General features: G+C 39.5%; 1 protein-coding gene across 1 annotated transcript; it reads right to left on the bottom strand.

The window, feature by feature from the left end:
* On the bottom strand, positions 1–18,207 carry LOC103469557 (golgin subfamily A member 7). The gene is made up of 6 exons (XM_008417305.2): positions 18,077–18,207; positions 15,295–15,420; positions 10,443–10,595; positions 9,683–9,784; positions 8,552–8,606; positions 1–1,362 (listed from the first exon to the last, which is right to left on the bottom strand). Exons 1-5 carry the CDS (start codon positions 18,083–18,085, stop codon positions 8,565–8,567), a joined length of 432 nt encoding a protein of 143 aa, XP_008415527.1. The 5' UTR covers positions 18,086–18,207; the 3' UTR covers positions 1–1,362; positions 8,552–8,564.
* Between the last annotated feature and the right edge of the window lie 644 nt (positions 18,208–18,851).

Consider the following 18,851-nt stretch of genomic DNA (forward strand, 5'->3'; position numbering starts at 1 on the left):
TCACATATTAACAAGATTTATTAGCATATCATCTAGAATAGATTATCAATACACTTGAATTTCATTTGGCAAAATAAAAAAAAAAAGCTTCAACATAATCTAAAGAATTAAAACAGATCAAACTTTTATTTACAGAAGACATCAAGACTTTCCACCTGGCTCACAATCAAATCTGGATACCTGTACATGAAGTGGCTTTAAGACGAGTGAAGCCCAACAACAGCAGCTCCCAGGTCCCACTGCGAGACGGGAGGATTCATTAATGCTAATTCAGGTTCAGAGGAAAGGGACAGAACTTTGGGTTTTAGTAGAGATGCACCGATCGGGCATTTTCTGGTCCGAACAGATTTCTGGAACTCAAAAACAAAATGTGCTGCAGGTTCCATGGTAGAGGTAGTGGCTCTGATGGTGAACTGAAGCGTCAGTCTTTAACCTTTATTAGATTTCTGAATCATTGATTGGATGGTTTGAGTTCTAAAGTTATTTAAAGCATGACTGGTGCATCTCTAAAAACAGTACATGTTTTCAATTTGGACCTGGCAGAACCAGAACATCAACCTTGTTCAGTGAAGCTTGTGCTTTTGTAACATGTGCTAACCCCAACCATGTGTTAACGGCAAACTGTTCTAATTCTGGACTCTGTCCACCAGCAAGAGCACTTTCAATACTTCTGTCGAAGGCAATATTGGAGTATATGTACATATTACTAATAAAAATGAACAGCCGCCAAATATTATGCATAGCGCACACTCACAGCACCTACAGTATGGTACACTGTTAAATCACTACGTACAAATCAAATATTTACAGGGATGAAAATTTTCCGCTGGACAAATAAGCTTTAAATAAACACTAACGTTTATGAAACAGGCAGATAAGGTGCAAAAACTTTTAAATAAAAATAAAAATAGGTGCAAAATTAGCAAACACCTTTTAGAAAACAAATTGTGAGGTAAAACCCCCAACAACCAATGATCCCAAACATTACAGGTGAGCTCTGGAAAACATTACAAAATATGTGACCCTGTTTGATGGCTGTACCATTCCAAAAGGGGGAAAAAAACAAAGAAAATGAGGGTATTTCTCCAAAAACACCAACGTTCAAACAGCTGCATTAGTCCAGCATAAAAACACTGGTTAAATTCTGAGTTCAACTCTTATTTCATCATATTTGTAGTTGGATTAAATGCACTAAAATACAAAACAGGGCACATTAAAAGCAAATGTTGCTACAACATTTCTTCAAAGGGATTCTCTGAAAGACACATGCTCTTACACCAGGTGGAGGGGATGGATTGTAATGACGCAGCGTTAAGGTCGTAGGTCATGGAGGTCTTCGGGGAGGTTGGTTCTGCTGCTCCGCTGCAAACAAACAAACAAAAGCAGAAATCATTAAGATAATGTGATGCTGACTGAAAAGAAAAAGAAAAGCAGCGACAGCTATCAGCTGAACGTTTCATTAAAACTAAAACAAGTACGACCACATTGTTCAGACATGAGAGCAGCCAGGCGTTTTGCACAGCTGAATGGTTGCCATGGGAGACGAAAGAATTCTCAAACGTGCATGACAGAATCAAGGCATCGCTCCAGGTACGTTTTTGGCGAGGGAACAACAATACAACATGATGTAAAGCTTAAAAAAAAAAAAAAACGGCAATTTTACATAATACTGCCCCTTTAAAAAAAAATTTTTTTTCATACCAGATGCGATTTTTAAAAGATTTTTTCCCCTCACTTTCTTTTCTAAAAAAAGGAAAATACAATTTTTCCTTCTGTGAGTTTTATAAAGGAGTATTATGGCTCGCCTATAAGAATTTCTGTTTAATTACAAGAATTTAGTCATAATAGCATCAGAATAAAGGTACAATTTTCACCAGAAAAAAAATTAATGAAATTACAGGAAAAAAAAAATCCTGGATTTTTAACATCTTAATGACCAAGACCCCTTCTCTAAGAGGGGCTCACTGAACCCTCTGAACCAGATGCTTTCTGAACGCGTCATCTCTAGGTGTTTATCACCCAGCAGAGCTAGAAGGGGAATGTCAATCTGACTTAATTCTAGTTCTTTCCACTTTGCATCATAGCCCTCTTCACACCAGTAAACAACACAGTCAGTCGTGCATTACTCCTTTATCTCTTGGTAATTGGTGATGTTTTATAGTGTACCCTCAGTTCCTTGTTCCGCCATATAAACCTTGAGACGGTTCAGTTCCACTCATTAAACTGCTTAGGGGAGACCAGGGTAAGTTGAGCCAAAGGGTTCGTTGAGCGTTACTCCCCGTTTCTAGGGAACAGTTAAAAAAAATAAAATAAAATTTAATAAATAAATAATTTGTGATGAAGTAGCTAGGAAGACGTCATTTGATGAAGTTGCGAAAGAGCACCATGGGTAAAGCGGTTAGACTTTGATTTCTTACAAACCGTTCTTTAATTTTTGGAAATGAATTTAGTCTAGCTTTTGTAAATTGTATAGAATTGGGTTTAGGTCAAACCAATGATGCGACCGCAACCAGACCTCAGTATGAACCATGCAGAACCCCAGAGCGACCCGCAGACGTCACACAGCGGCGCTCTGTTTACTGAAGTCATAACGGATAACGGAGCCGTTTACAGATTCATTTAAAAGTTAATTCAGCAATGGGAGCTGACGTTATTGTGATAAAATCAGAAGCAGAGCTAAAAAACATGTACAGAAACATGTCTGGATGCGTAATCCGAGCTAAGAGTGGTGGGACCGGGATGGGACGTGCTTCACTGACAGACTTCTTTCATATTTAGGATTTGTTTTTCAGCCATTGTTTAGATCCGGTCAGAATTATGACACGTCTCAGGTTAATGACATAAAAGTCGGATAAAATGAGACACGACTGTTCTGCCTGCAGTCGCTTTGAAAACAATCGGATGCGTTTCCGATTCGGTTCCACATGTGGAAGTGTCTCGAATCTGATTTTTATTTGGGGTGAAAAGTTGAGAATTAGGCAGTTCAGACTTCTGTGAGGGGGAAAAAAAAGTAAATTAGGAAAAACATTTTGAGTTTGAGTGCTGTGTTAAAGTATTATTATGAATAATAAAATACTGAAATCCCTGTGGTAAGACATCTAGCTAAAGAAAATTGCATCAGGTTGTTGTATTTTTCAATTTAAAATATCTTATTTGTAATATAAATATAACTTAAGGTTGTCTAATCATCAAGCCAACAGCAGTGTGTCACTTTAATCCTGCTGTTATTGAATAGGCACCAATCCTTTTAAACTGGGAGACTCTGAGCAGTGTTTACCTGCAATATTTCAATTCAACTTTCATTTCTTTCGACAATTTTAATTTCATTGTAACAATTTTCATAGGGACTCTCCGAGCGATCCACATGGTTTCTGCCACTTTCACCAACTCAAATTCAATCAAACTTCAATTTCACATATAGTTTATTAGACTATGAATAAAGTTTAAAACCTGTACTGTGACAGAAATGTACAAAAGACTGAGTCGGCAATAAACTCACACTTAGCCAGGATGGACATAAAAAAAGCTAGCTAGTTGTCCAGGATATATCAGTGGCCAGCTCCCGGTGTCGTCTAAAGCCTCGAGTCAGAGCACAATGAAGACGTCTGCGGTTCACTGACTTTAGCTTGACTGAAAAATAACTACAGCGAATATATGAGAAGAAATAGTCCTGCCATGAGAAAATGTAATACATATGTAACACCAACATATGTAACATATGTAAGACCAACTTACATTTAAAGGAAGAAAATAAGATAATAAAAATAAAGACCTTTCAAAGCCTTAATTTCAGATGCATCAATTTAAGACTTTTTAAAGATGCACAGACAATTTGATTTAGGCTCATTTACTTTGTTGTCTTGAGTTTACATTTCAGGGGGATAAATCTGTTTCAATCCGTATCTACTACCGTGTTTCCCCGAAAGTAAGACAGTGTCTTACTTTCTTTTTATCCCCAAAAGCCCCACTATGTCTTACTTTCGGGGTATGTCTTGTATTGGAAAAAAAATTGTCGAATTTTTTGTTTTAGCCATAAAATTAACATTTATTAACAACCTGAACAGTATTGTATTCACCACAAAACAGTTTTATAAAAGGAAGCGCAGGGGACGGCGCGGTGACGTATGGAGAGGGGGACGGTGCGGACGTGGGCAGGAGGCGGCGCGCAGCTAGACTTTCGGGGTACGTCTTACTTTCGGGGCACAACTTATATTAGCCGACCCCCCTGAAACCCCCGATACGTCTTACAATCGGGGGTGTCTTACTATCGGGGAAACACGGTAGCATGTGGAGCTCACAGACTACGTTTCGTTTTAAGAGTTCATTTATTTTAAGATATTTTGAAGAGCAGATGGCATTTTAACAATGTTCTATCTCACTGATGCAAAGCAACAAGAGGAAGAGGTTGCCATGTCTGCTGACAGCAGGTCCACAGTTGAAGGCAGCTCCTCAGGCTTCAGCCAACAGTAATGTGTGGATCAGCCTTAATCTGATTACACAATTGGAAGCATTGAAGTACATGCATCAGGATGTCTGAAAGAGAGGCGGTGACTGCTTATTAAATTGATTTACAGCCCTGCATAATAACAGCAATTAAAAAAAAAAAAGGCTGAAAATTACCCCCCGTTTTGGCCTGTGAAAAATGAACTTGACAGCTAAGGGAAAGCTCCATTTTCAGGGAATGAAAAAAGAACACGGCGCTAATGGCGAACATCACTTCTGCCCTCGCCCCGTCCAACAGTCTGCACAGACTCGATTTTTACAGGTTTGTGCGCCGAGCCAGGCGAGAGTGCGGTGACGGCAGAATGTGTTCGGAAACAGACGCCGGGACACGGACTTGGCGCCGTCGGCCTCCGACAGCCCAGAACGGTCGAGGGCCAAGCCCGCTTCCCCTCCCACCAGGGGCAGATCCATCACCGCCGCTCAACTTTTCACCTGGCAGATGGTCAGAAAACAGAATTCCTGCTTTAAGCCTGCTAGACCTTCGACGGGAGGGAGACGAAGGTTTTATGTGTTCTGGAGGAGCTCAAGTTCAATAAGGAGTCCGTTGATTAAAGCTGAACATTCCAGAGATCAGAGCTCTGGACCAGAGTGGCTTTTCTTCATTTTCAGCAGGGATGTATCAGGCCGTGCTTGGAGGAGACAGAGGAGAGACCCTGGCAGGAAACAGAAACTCTGAGATGGATGTACTGCAAGTCCCCGCAGTCGGATCGCTGGCTATGGTTCACCCTGCTTTTGACCGTGGTAAATATCCCATGCACACTTCTATCAACAGCTACTTATAAAAGTCCTGGCTTTACATTCCTTCAAAGGACTTGCATGTGAGCTGCAAGTCTGAAATCCCTCGGCTAGGAATTTCAGATGAGCAGAGAAATCGTTTGGGTAGTTAGCCAACAGCAGAGCGATGCACAGGGGTCTGTGGTCACGACATTGCCAGACACAACATACCTCCGGTAACGCATTTACTAAGAAAGTCTCGCTCCTGACTGACGGTGGCGTCTCTGCTGTAGAGCCGCCACCTTACCCCGTCCTGCCTCCAACACAACAGAACCTTTCAGGATGATCTGGACCCGGGAGGTCCTAAATGAGCCGGACTTTCAGAAAGATTGATGAGATGAGCAATGTGGAAGATCTGTAGGTATTTGGACTGCCCTGTGTGGCTGATATGATGCTGCCTCAAGAAGGTGTATCATCAGAAATAAAACGAGGTGGAGACGGTTGAGATGCGGGAAACCTTATAAGACCCAAAGATTCCTGGAATCAGTACTAAGTATGTCTTCATAAGATGTACTTTGGGATAACTTTGACCATTAGATGATAGCAAAAGGCTTCCAATACAATCTTTTGTATGTGTTGCATATGCAGCAACTGGCAATAGTGGGAAGCATAGCAACATTAAGCTCAGAAGCAACAGTCTACAGAGTTAAGGAACTTTTGAAGTCATTACTTACTCTGGGTTTCATTTGGACTCACTAGAGTGTAAGGAGATTTTGACATATCAAACATCACAGTGTTTCTCGTTGAGGTTGACTGTGGATTGAAGAGCTACCAGCCGACTGTGGTCAGCATTGCTTCGTCTAGTAGAAGAGGCTCCGATTATTCTTAAATTATTTGTTTTGCTGCAGTTTAGGTTTCCAGTAGGAACGATTAATGATGATGAGTGACGGACAAAACACAAACAACGGGTAAGGATGGAGGCAAGAGGCATCGCTATAACAACCAACAGCTGGAGGTCTAGGGCTACGTTGAGCTATGTCACAATCACAGCTCACCCCATCAGTGGACAGAGACGGGACAGTTACCTTGAAAAAGTAACTTAGTTACTTTACCAATTACTTGATTTTAAAACCAATTTCCTTCATTGGTTACGATCAGCAGCTGCAGAAAGGCAGCTGTTCCTCTACCACATCCTGTCCAAACAACTCCTTCCACGCTCCCCTTACTGGTTTTGACCAACATGACAGTCAGTCAGACTGTGTTATGATACCACTCCAAATGTTTCTTCAAATTATATGCAGTGTTTATGAAGCTGTACAGTTTGATAGGCTGGAAAACTATTATTATATTCCAAGTGCAGAACTAAAAGATTCTATGCAGTTTAAGAGACGGCAGTGGAAAAAAAAAAAAGATTTACAGCTGACAGTAAAAATGTCTATGCATATCAATTCATATTAACTGACAAACTTAAAAAAGATGTTTTTCAATGTTGTATTTAATGCTTGTGGCATTAAAGAAATTACTGTTTGTACATCAACGATCAGCTGGTAACTCTGTTCTGGGACTGATCGCTATTGGATCCATCCTCCACTAGGGGGCTTTCTCACTCTGTCCTCATTGTATTAAATTGCTGCATGAGAGAAGTACTGAAAATCACTGGTTATTCTGTCTCCCACATTTTCAAGGGTGTGAAAGCAGCACTTTGTCTCCTGCACAAAGGGAACAGCGAGCCTTCATGTTGTCGTCTTTAGCTGAAACAAACTCTAAACAGTGACACGTTTCCAACAAGAGTTGTTGTGCATCTCTGTCCTCCCTGCATTGGTGGCCCTGCTGCCGTTACAGAAATGCAGGAGGCAAGCCACAGGATATCTTTTTATTTCATGAAGTAACAAAAAATAGCAACATACAGCAACTTTGATAAGCCACTGTTTTGCTGCAGGCTCATGCATAGTTAAGTTCTGCCCCAAGGTTTGAAGAGATTAAAAGAAATCATAAAAAGAGTGTGCCGAGTTTGTGGCAAAAATAAATAAAAATGCAGGACAAAGGCCTTTTAGGAGCAAACGTTTGATCTTCATGATTTTTTTTTAGTCAGATCTTAATTTTAGAATTTCATCTCGTCTTGTGAGCTTTGGGTATCGTTATCCTCCTACCACTAACAGATAAAACAGGATCCAATATGAACGCGCACCATAATCCAGATTGCCATTTTCATCATGGTGATGCTTTTGTTAAGCAGAGGGAAGCTGGTTAGAGCGCAGATAGATGGAGTTACAAATCCTAGGAGAAAACCAATTCAGTGTTTAAAACAAATTCATGCGATAAAATGGTCCAGTCAAAGTCCTGACTGGACTTTGACCTCAAAGCCAATATGTGGAAAAACGTGAGTTTAAGCTATGTTGCAAAAAGAATGGGCAACATTATTTTACTATGCAAATGTGTGAAGCAACCCAAACGAGCTGTGGCAAAGCGAGAGGTGGCGCAACCAAACCTGACTCAGAGGCTTTAGACTTTTTTTTTTTTTTAAATCGTAGAAATAGTTGAAACCCATTCATCACTCTCCTTCCACTTTCCAATTATGCACTACTTTCTGTCATTCACAAAAAATCCCATTAAAACACACTGAAGTTTGTTGCTTTGACATAAAATCGCCTACGTGTTGTGACTGACCGTACATGCTTGGAGCCTCAGTCAGTTTGAATCAAAGCTTCGTTTCTCGCCCTCAGGTGACCGAAAAGCAACGCCGGAGCTCTTCTTAGTTCCTTCCAAATTTGGCTTGCACAGTCTACAAGCTAATGACTTTTTAAGTGTGATAATCGCTTAATTAATCCCACTTACTGAAGGACTTAATATCTACAGGGCTCCTGTGATTAAGAGATTCTCCATCACTTTGTTTTTGGATACATTGCTTGGGTTTTGGCTAGCTGGTGTGTTTTAAACATCAGGCTCTTGCTTAATTTGCAGTATGACTAAACACTGGGCGCTACAATGTGAACATTGAGGAGGAAGAATAATCCCTAAAAAATGCTCCATAAAAACAGGCTTCCTGGTGGGGAAGTAGCTCGGTAATATTACTCACAGCTCCTAACTTTGATGTGGGATCCGTCTCCGAGTGGGTAGGAGGCGTTCTTTTTAAGAGCAATGGACAGAGGGGCGAAAGGGGAGAGCAGCTCGTTTTATTACTCCTCTTTACTTCCAGGGCCAAGGCGCTCCAAACTTCAGTTACAACTTTGGGAAAAAATGTGCGTGCTGTCGAAATGTTTAGCTTGCTGAGCGCGATGCATCACCATCTGAACTACTGGAACGGGCCGCCGGCTCTGGCTGCGGTTGGACTCACCATGGGATCGCTTTTATCTGCTGAAGCTTCTGTCTTCGTAGATGGTGATCTCGATCTGGTCGAGGTTGTTAAGGGAAGAGCAGCTGCGGCGAGATCACACACAGAGTTTCAACCCAAATTAAAAGCTCCCCCCTTCTGCAGCTACAGCGCACTTGTTCTGTGTGCTGGCCTGAGCCACTCAACAAGGCTCGGTAAAATATATACATTTTGCATTTAACTTGCAAAATCTTAATGCTTGTAATTATGTTCCACCCAGAACTCCTTGAGTGGCCTAGTAAAGTAATGCTGTGTTATTGCATCGAAGGCAACTAAATATGTTCTTATTTTTAAAGGGGAAATGGTTTATCGATTTGCATCTGCTAATGTATTTCTAATATTGTTTTAAAAAGTGGTTAAATTAAAAATCTGCAGAATGAGAATTTTCACCCGATTAATCGTCAAAATAAATAATCGAATAATCAATTCAATAATACAATAATCGCTTGTTGCAGGCCTACTGAAAATATTAAACCATCGTATTTATTTTTGTTAAAATGTTAAACCCGTAGTAGTTCAGGTGAAAAGCTGCTGTCAACTCCTCCCCTCTCCCCCATCCGTTGCTAAAATCAGCGCAGCAGTTTGACGGCGTTGGAGAAATAATCCAGATCGCTGTCACTCCACCGGTAAGACGGGAACAAAGTTCAGCTGCAAACAATTTCACTCATATTCTGTTAACCCTCATCTCCTCTTCCCACCCAGCTGGAATTAAAGAGCATGGTGAGCCACGACAGACACACACACACTCACACACGCAGCGACAGTCAGGATGTTGGGCACCCATTGGTTTTGTGGAGATGTTATAGATTACATAGGACTTTTATGTAACTTTTTGAAGAGTTTACATTCATAGCAGCAGATTTCCTGTAAGCCGCTTTGACTGCTAGATTCCATATTTAACCACCATCAGAAGGACAGTAAAAAACCACGAGTATTCAGACACGCTGTGCGCCCTTTCCTGGAAATCCAGAGGCTCATACGAGACGGCTGTTTTTATGATGAGGACTGTAGCTTACAATCATCACTGTTTGTAGAAAAAAAGAAAAAAGGTTATATTAAATTGGATTAATGGTTTCATAGAGAGTGGGAGGATACGACTCGGAGTCCTCTTTCGATGGGATCTGTCAGCAGGAGGCCTCGTGGCGCGTAGATCTTGTCGTTTTGTTCCTGGATATATTTGGCAATCTTCTTTAAAACCTAAAAAAAAAAAGCTAAGTTTTAAAACAAAATTGTGACTTTTGAGAACACAAATCCCAAAATAGAAAGAAAAGATACTAGGGTTGAAAAGATTAATCGGTTTGATTTTGATTAATTGATTATTGACGTACGTGTAAACTAACTTGGTAATCAATTGATTGCTGACTGGAGCTTACAGGTTATTACTTACGTACTTACAAGGCCATTTGCTCATCAGATGCAGAGCAGTAATTTAGCAAAAATTGTACTGAAATGTGAATATATATATAAAAATCTATTTATTAATTTTTTTTTCATTCAAGATAAAAACACCTGGGAAAAGGTTTTAGCCAAAACTCCTCAAGTTTTAGCTTCACCCAGTTCAGATTTACTAAAGGAATGCCGTTACTGCATTTTAGACAATAAAATGTTCATTTTTCCCATCCAAAAAAGAAAAAGAAATTATTTATTTGAATCTTTCAATGTAGAAAATGCCATTTAAAACAAAATAAATCTAATCTTCAGAACAATCGATAGATAAAACGATTATTCAAATAATTATTAGTTCCAGCCTTAAAGAATATATGTCCATTAAGCTGAAAAACCTTATTTGGGTACGATGGACTCACTTCAAACAAATGTGAACACTGCATGACTTTGCACAGCCTCCATATCCCACCTTCTCGTAGTGAGTCTCCATACAGAGAAAGACGGTGTAAGCGGTGAGGCAGGCCAGGCAGCCTTCGATGAACGACTGACTTCCCAGCTTCTCTGCCTCGGCGTAGAGGTTGTTCAGCGTCCGTATCGTCTCCTCAAACTGCTGCTTGTCAATCTGAAACATGCGAAAGCAATAAAACAAGACCAAGCAGGTCAAATTAGGTCATCAGTAGGGCAATTATTTAAAAGGTGTGTAGGATTTATCTTAGCAATTCTTTTCGTCTTTATAAACGAGGGGCTGGATGTTCTCAGACTGGTCATGCATCAAGAGAATTCTAGGCTTCCTTCCCACATTTCGAAACACCTCCTGAGTCAAATGGGTCGCCTCGGCTACGAGCCTCGGGAATGTTTCTACTCAGCAACGGGCAGGAAACGGTCCAACTTGGACACAAACATCGCAAGTACACAAAGCAAAGCAACTCTCGAAACGTTCGCTCTTCAGAGACACGTTCGCTCAGTCGTCCGCGAACCAAAAGACACGATCTGGGTTTCCAAGTGAAACTGTTGGACTCAGAGCTCTAAAGTGTTCACATCCTTCAACTGTTTGAGTTTGTTGTGATCTGACCACAGGCTTCAAAGCTTTAACGTTTGCATGAAAATAAGAGGATTTTTAAAAGTCGTTACAAATTAAAAAAAAACTCAAAAGTTTTTATATTCTAGAAGTCTGTTACAAACATTTACCAGACATTTCCCTTTTGCAGTCATAGAGTATTTCTGTTTTTTAATATGTACAATTTATTTTATGTTTATTATACATGTCTCTTTTTTTAACTATACTTATGCTTTTTGTGATTTTTGGATTTTGTTCTGTGCATGTCTTCAAAGTGGTGCTAAATGACAATAAAGTGAATTTTTATTCGCCTCTCCTTCACTTTGATACTTCTAAATGAAACGTAATATGACTCAGATTTCACCAAATGAGCAAGCAAAGGCAACTCGGTTAGATGTGGTATAAGTAGAAATCCAGCCTGTTTAAGCAATGATTAATGTATTTAAGGCCAGCCTACTGTATATTTTTAAATAATTTAAGACATTTTAAGACCTTAATTTTACATTAATTTAAGACTTTTTGTTGTACATCCCATCCATTTGTATCTTCTACTCATTAAAAAAATCTTGCCAAATCTTGAGTTAGTTCTGTGAAGAGCCACTTGTATTGAAGCAAAACACATTAAAAAAAAAAGTATGTAGCGATTACTGAACTCTGATTTTTGTGTTCTGTTGTAACCTTGGATCTGTATGAAGTGCCGAGACGGGAAAAGAGAGGGAAAAAAAGAGACAAGTCAGTGAGTATCCTCTAAGCGGAGCTAGGAGCAGCAGAAACTTGTCTAGTGTTCTGCTTCTTGTGCTTGAGGAATGCATCGGATCTGGCACTTCCCATCTAAAGTTTATTTTCCCACTAATTTCCCACTTTGAAGGCTGTGAGCATCTTCCCGCTGTGAGCTTCAGGCCAGCAAAACCAGACAATTAATGAAACTCCACCGATCAGTGTAGAAAGTGAGCAGCCACATGGACTCAAAATCCTTTCTTGGTACTTTGGCAACATAAAACAAACAAACAAACAGAAAACAAAAAAAAAGAAAAGAAAAGAAAAGAAAAGAAAATCACACAAACTAAGACAACAAATATGCCTGAAGAAAAAAACATTGCAAACCACGTGATTTCTGAAAACCACAAAATATGCAAACTCTGCAAAAAGGGAAAAAATGTTGGCTCAAATAACAAAAAAAAAGCCAAATTAACTAATTAAATAAAAATGCAGGCCATAAAAAGTTTGGCCCCGAGTTGCACTTTAAAAGAAGAAAAAAGGAAGGAAAGAAATAGAGGTACAGCTAATCTTGAACGAATGTGTGGGGGAAGAACGTTATGGCAGTGAGAATGAGCTCTTCCACAGCCTCATCTGCCCAGCGTTGATGTGGATATGAAATAAATAGCGGAAAAACACTGAAGACCACCAGACTCCTGGGGACGTGCCAATAAAGCTTCTGAAATGATGGGAAGCAGCTCTTTCATGTGGTAATGAGCATCAAAGTCACAGTTGTACCTCAGACTTCAGCAACCTGCACCTCCATCTACACGTCCGACTTCCATCTACTGCCTCAGCAAACGCAAACCTGGAGTTTCCTCCTCTGTGTTAGAGGCCTGGCGGGCCTCCAGGCTTTAACTGTCCCCCTCCAGGCTAAGCGTCATTGGTTTATTCATTTTAATTAGTATATTTAAATATGTATGTATCAAAACCAGTGACAGCAAAGACATGTTACAATTGGTGCATTGAACTAGGCATACCCTTCAATGTCAAATAATCTGCAGCTATTAAAAATAGAGTACTCTGATCCAAAGGGGTAGAATTATTGTAAAAATTAAAAACAATATGCATGTGTATATTTGTGAATTGAAAAAGATTGTTTACATGGATTCTATGTAAACGCCACCAACCAAACACAGGCGGATCTTTTTCATGCAATCAGAGTGTTCCTTGTAAACAGTGCATTCACGTGGATAAATAAAAAACAGTCACAAGCCAGTCCAGAATACTACTCCAAGCAGCAGAACCTGCTAAACAACATGTTTTAATGATTATCCATTTGTAGTAAACAAATGTTAGGTAGCATTTCTTTGAATTTATTTTACTTTTAAAATGTGACCAGTATTACATAACTGGTTTTAAGATCCACTGGTTGATTACTTACGGTAATTTGGATTTTAACTTTAGTGCAAGAATAAAAAAAAGTCAGAAATTTTAATTATATTTTATTGTATGTGAGACTCTGTGAGTGGTTATGTATCGTCAATAGTGCCTTCCACATAGTAACCTCATATTTTCACATTTCCTGTTAACTTTTAAAAAAAAATTTAAACGGTGTGCCGCCGCTGGTGGACCGCCCCAGCGCCCCCTACCACCTGGCTTAGCTGGTTTTCTGGAGGGGAAAACTTAGAAACATTACAATTTGGATTCTCAGTAAAAGAAATTTAAAAAGTAAATAAAAAAAACTAATAACAAAACTGTTTAATCAATGACTCAAATTCAAATATTTAACAAATTCTGCTTTTAAGTACTAGGTCAGCTGAGAACAAGCTTTTACACATTGCTGACCAGCTCCTATGAATCCTGAAATCAAACTCCTCATAGTAGAAATGACAAACACATGTTGCACAGACTGGTTGGGTTCCAGCTGTGGACTGAGCCATGAGGAAATGTTCTGCTGCACCATGGGAGCACATTAGTGGGGAGAGGAGAGAGCCAATCTGGCTACGAAGCGCCGCTCATCCCGGGCGGCTCGGATGACGTCGATAATGTACAACGAAACAGGTGTTTCTCGACTCTCTCCTCGTCACAGTGACTCTGGACTCTCCACCAATCAGTCATCCTCTTCTTCTGTTGAGAACTTTGAGTTGCACATCCTTGTAAACTCTGTTTTGCAGTTTAAGTTTAAAAGTGGAAAGTAGGTCAGTAAGGCTAGCTTGACTTTGACAACCTTAACATGTTCATGTGCTGCGGAAATGTCGTTTGGTTGAGTTGGCGCTAAAATAAGTGGGGGGGAAAAAAAGGAGCACGAGTAGTTTTGTAGTTTTGAGATGTTTTCAGCATCATTTTCCTTTTGTTGTGGTGCACTGTCATTTAAAACACAAGTTCAGTAAACAACAAAAACCAAACTCATTTATTAGTAGAATATCGCCATATTTATATCAGTCACCAAATACTATAAAATATCTAATAAAGTATTTAACCAACTATGTCTCTTAAGGGGCAATTATGTAAAAACTAATTATGGTCCATTATTAAAAAAAGAAATTTGTTTAGTTCTCTTGGATCTTGATAACCAAATTGTTTATGAATTTATAACCATTTTGTACAAAACATCTGCAATTGTCTCCTCCACCGGGAGGAGGCCTCGGGGAAGACCCAGGACACGCTGGAGGGACTATGTCTCTCGGCTGGTCTGGGAACGCCTTGGGATTCCCCCGGAGGAGCTGGAAGAAGTGGCTGGGGAGAGGGAAGTCCGGACCTCCCTTCTGAAGCTGCTGCCCCCGCGACCCGACCCCGGATAAGCGGCAGAAAATGGATGGATGGATGCAATTGTCTCAGCTTTAATTTAGGTCAAACTTTACAGAAATAAGAACGCTACAGCCATTTCTGCGACATTCTCCTGCTCATGTCCCCGATTGGAAAAGTCTGGTTTTATGTTCATGACTCGATGCGTAATAATGATGCCTGGAGGTGCGCATCACTAGCTAATGCGGCTAACAGGCGCCTTCCTATCCATAAATAAATACTGATGTTTATAGCAACACCTCTCCCTGCAGACCAGCCTCCAGTCTCACTAAACACTTTAGATGCAACTTTGAGGCATTTTGAATGTTTTCTGAAACGGAGCGAAGGTCTTAAAGTTCACTTTCTACCAGAGGGAAGCGATACGGAACCTCTAATCAGCTTCTTCCTACAACGGTGGGGCTGTGCTCAGCTGGACTGTGATGTGACGGCAGGCGTCTGCTCTGCCAGCTGGCTGGAGGTTTCAGGGGAGAACACTGAGACCACCTCTGGGCTGTGGGTTGTTGATGATGAACATCATTTCGTCTCATTAGCCCAGAATGCAAAGCTCATAATGGAGAACATTGAAAAAGAACAACAACTCCTAAAATTTCAACAAAACTCAGATCTTCGGTCGTGACCGAAAACAGTAGAAAACCCAGAAAGTCAGCGGCTGCCATCGAGGCATTCAGCCTTCTATTAGGATTGTGCCATTTTACGAGGAACACTCTGCCGTTCCTCGTAAAAGGACAGCTGGGGTCCTGGTGTTAAACACGTCTCCCACCTTGGTCTCCAGCTCTGAAGGAAACTTGGTCTGGAACTGGCACATGGTTCCGTTGGAGTAGTCTCTCTGAATGAAGACTTTGGCTGCGACAGCCGCCTGCTGCCTCATGTCCTGTAAGCTGTGGGTCTGTGGGAACAGGAATTAGCACGTCAATGTCTGTGGAGGCGAGGCTCAGGGAGCTCCTCACGCCTGGACTGCAAGAAAAATCAAAAACTGCTTTCCAAACAGGCCTTACTGTCCATCATCCACATTGAGAATATAAAAGGCAAGGGCTGGGTGATAAATTGACTTGATCAATTAATCAAATTTTTGGTTTTTAAAGATTTAATTTGACAATTTAAGCAAGCTTTACAGCTGCTATTTATTTGGACTTTGAATTTAGGGCAACTCTATGATGAAATTTAAGAGTCTGGCTAAGATTTTGTTTTTTCCCTCCAAAGTATAGTCATACTGTTACAAGAATACTGTCATGTGACAATAAAGTCAAAATAACACAAGATTAAAGTTGTAATAAATCAAGAACTCAAACACGAAAAACAAAAGAAATCAATTATCCAAGCTTTATTCTCCTTTTAAGACACAAAATGTTGCGTCTTTAGTCTGGCAATATTATGACTACATTCCCATTATTAGACAAATATTTCTGCAGCCTGACTCTAATACCCCAAAGTACAACTCACAGAAGTGATAATCCAAACAAAAGAAACTATGAAAATATGTTCTGTCTTATGTCATTTCATTTTTTAGAAAAGAAAAAAAAAAAGAACAAAACGAATCTGGTATAAAAATAATCAGATTTGATTTCTCTGCCATATCGCCCAGCTCTGCATGACAACGTATTTATGTTATAGAGTGTAGCCCTACTTAGGATAAGTTAAGCTTAGATACTTAAGTTTTGTCTTAAGGTTTATGTCAAGATTATAAAAGAAGCATTAATAAACCAAGTAGGGGAGGTGACTTATATCGCCTTAAAATAATCACAGATTATCTGAACTTCAGAGATGTAAAAGCAGGTGAACACAGATATAAGAAGAACCTTGGACCTGCAGATGTTAACACATTCCTGTAATCTAATCTGACCTTCCTGCTTTGGCCTCAACGGTCCTGGTCAGGTCAGCCACTGTCCTGGACGCAACCATGTTTCAGCATATATTCATCAAATTAATGGCTGATGTCCACGTCTAATCCAGGTCTAATCCAGATGCTGGACAAAGTCGCATTTATTTATAACACCTAAAGGTAACACGGTTACTTGACTTTACCATAATGGAACTATGTGCCTGGAAAATACATAATACTGACCTTTTAATAATAATAATAACACCCTATAGAGCGGACGTCCGTGTACTCTACAGTACATGTTGTCAATACTTGGTTGCGCCTCCTATTCAATGAATTAATGCAGCGTAGCATGGAGGAGGACAGTCTATTGTTTTGCTGAGGTTGCTATGACATCGGCGCTCTCAGGGTCAAACCAGTTTATAGGCTTTTAAAACACACTGGTACCATGTCCATTAAAGCATGTGCTGGTTCTGGTTTGAAGCATGAGAAGGCGCCAAGTGCCTCTGGAGTATAAAATCAGCATCTCCTTGAAGCTTGTCAGTAGAGGGAAGCATTGCGTTGCTTGGATCCTCTTAAGGTTGTGGTCATTCCTGCTGCTTGTGCTTATTTTCCTCTACACTTTTTCCTTCCACCCAATTTCCCAAGGGGAGTCCACAGTAAAGGTGTTTTATATAGATGTTTCAGGATGAGATTTTCAATGACACATTTGTATCTATATAAGATGGAAAGTGATGCATCAAAATCATTATTCTTTTATAAGATGTGTTTCTTTTTGGCCTATATTTTAATGTAGGTATGACAAAAAAAGGACTTTTTGGGTAAATAGCTTTTGTTTTTGTTGCTGTGGGTAGACTAATGACATTTTCATGATCAGCAAAATAGAAAACATCCCACCCAATTTATTTTAAGGCCAGATTGCAGATAAAAAAAAACAAGGATTCACAATAAAAATGAATCTGTTTTTAGCTGAAAAAAATTATATATGGCCTCAGAGGATTTTTAACTAAGCAAATTTGGCCTTTTTGGATTAACAGGTTTTTCTGTTTGTTTTACTCATATAGTGAATTTTTGGTCAAATTGTTTTTGTCACGGTCCACAGATCAGATAAAAGTAAGATTACATTGTGTTTGTGTGAAAGAAGAGTTTGAATATCTGGACTAGCAAGTATCAAAATCAACAGAAATAAATGCCTCATATATGGCTGTGAGTAAATTTGGTAACTTTTTCCATTGACATTCTCATTAGTAGAGAACAAATTAATCTATTTAACAAAATATTGACTCTGAACAAATGTGGAAAGAAAATGGGAGAATTTTTTTAATTCAGATTCTCATTTAGTTGATATTTGTTTATTGTCTAACACAATCTGTATTATACAGGATAACACCACATTACGCATTCATTTTTCATAGTTGTCACGGATTTTACTTTTTTTAGGAACCAGTTTACTGTCAGCAGTAAATTATTTTATAGATTAGTGCTTTCAGAATCAACTAACCATATTCCTTGCCCGATATAATGTAAAACTTGTTTTCACAACAAAATAGCTTAGCATGTTAGCAACCAAACCGTGAGCTAGCAGCGGGCTGACACCGCCCGTTCATTCTCGGTGTACTTCTTTAATAGTAATACAAACCCGGCACTACTACTGACATGTCAGTACATGTGTTTATGTTCTCCAGTTGTGAGGAAATAAAGAGGTTTAATTTACACAGCTTACCTCCGCCATGTTGAAGATTTCTGAATTCCGCACGAGGTGCTACGGAGTACTAGTTCCGTCGGGAAACACTTGTGTAATATTCGGTTCCAGCTAAACTTGGCCAATAGATACATGCTTACTGTTGAAGCAAACGTGCAAAAATACAAAGATAAAAAAAAGATGTTTCAAATATTTTTAAAAAATCTAAATTAATATATAGTTAAAATAGTAACAAGCATATGTAGAAATTATTATAAGACTATTTTAGGAATTTTGCGCTTAATAAAAGTACAGGAAAATTATATTGTTACTTAAAAAGAAAAAACATCCTCAGATTAAAGACTGTTTTCCTTTTTTCACCCCAGCTGGAAAAAGTGCTACTATGGGAAGATTCAAATAGTTGCCCTGTTTCCTTGGAGCAAAAATATGGTGTGAGGAGCCAATTTGCTTTTGTCACCATCCACAGATCAGATCAAATTAAGATTACATTGTGGGTGTGAAAGAAAAGCTTGAATATCTGGACAATTATCTCATGACCACTTGGATAAAATCGAAGGTGTGTGATAATGTCTGTTTCTTTTTCAAAAGTTCTCATTGCATTGTTAGAGCAAATTGTATCATGAACTCTATAAAATGCTGGGATATTTAGGTGGACTTCTTGACTTTGTTTTTCAGTATTCATTGAACATCCCCCAGCCCTCATCAAGTTTGTTTTGTTTTATAAATCACAACATTTTGCCTGTGAAGTTACATATGCAAGTTTCTGGACCCATTTTGTATGTATGCAAGCTTTATA

Source organism: Poecilia reticulata, chromosome 9 (genome assembly GCF_904066995.2).
Source record: "Poecilia reticulata chromosome 9, P_reticulata-male-v2, whole genome shotgun sequence".
Taxonomy (NCBI): domain Eukaryota; kingdom Metazoa; phylum Chordata; class Actinopteri; order Cyprinodontiformes; family Poeciliidae; genus Poecilia; species Poecilia reticulata.

What these genes read in the sequence shown, in the direction of transcription:
- LOC103469557 (XM_008417305.2), bottom strand. An exon ending in TGGAGACTCACTACGAGAAG is followed by an intron (nt 9,785 to 10,442) that starts GTGGGATATGGA and finishes TTTTTTTTTTAG; the next exon opens with GTTTTAAAGAAGATTGCCAA. An exon ending in TCGAAAGAGGACTCCGAGTC is followed by an intron (nt 8,607 to 9,682) that starts GTATCCTCCCAC and finishes AACCTCGACCAG; the next exon opens with ATCGAGATCACCATCTACGA.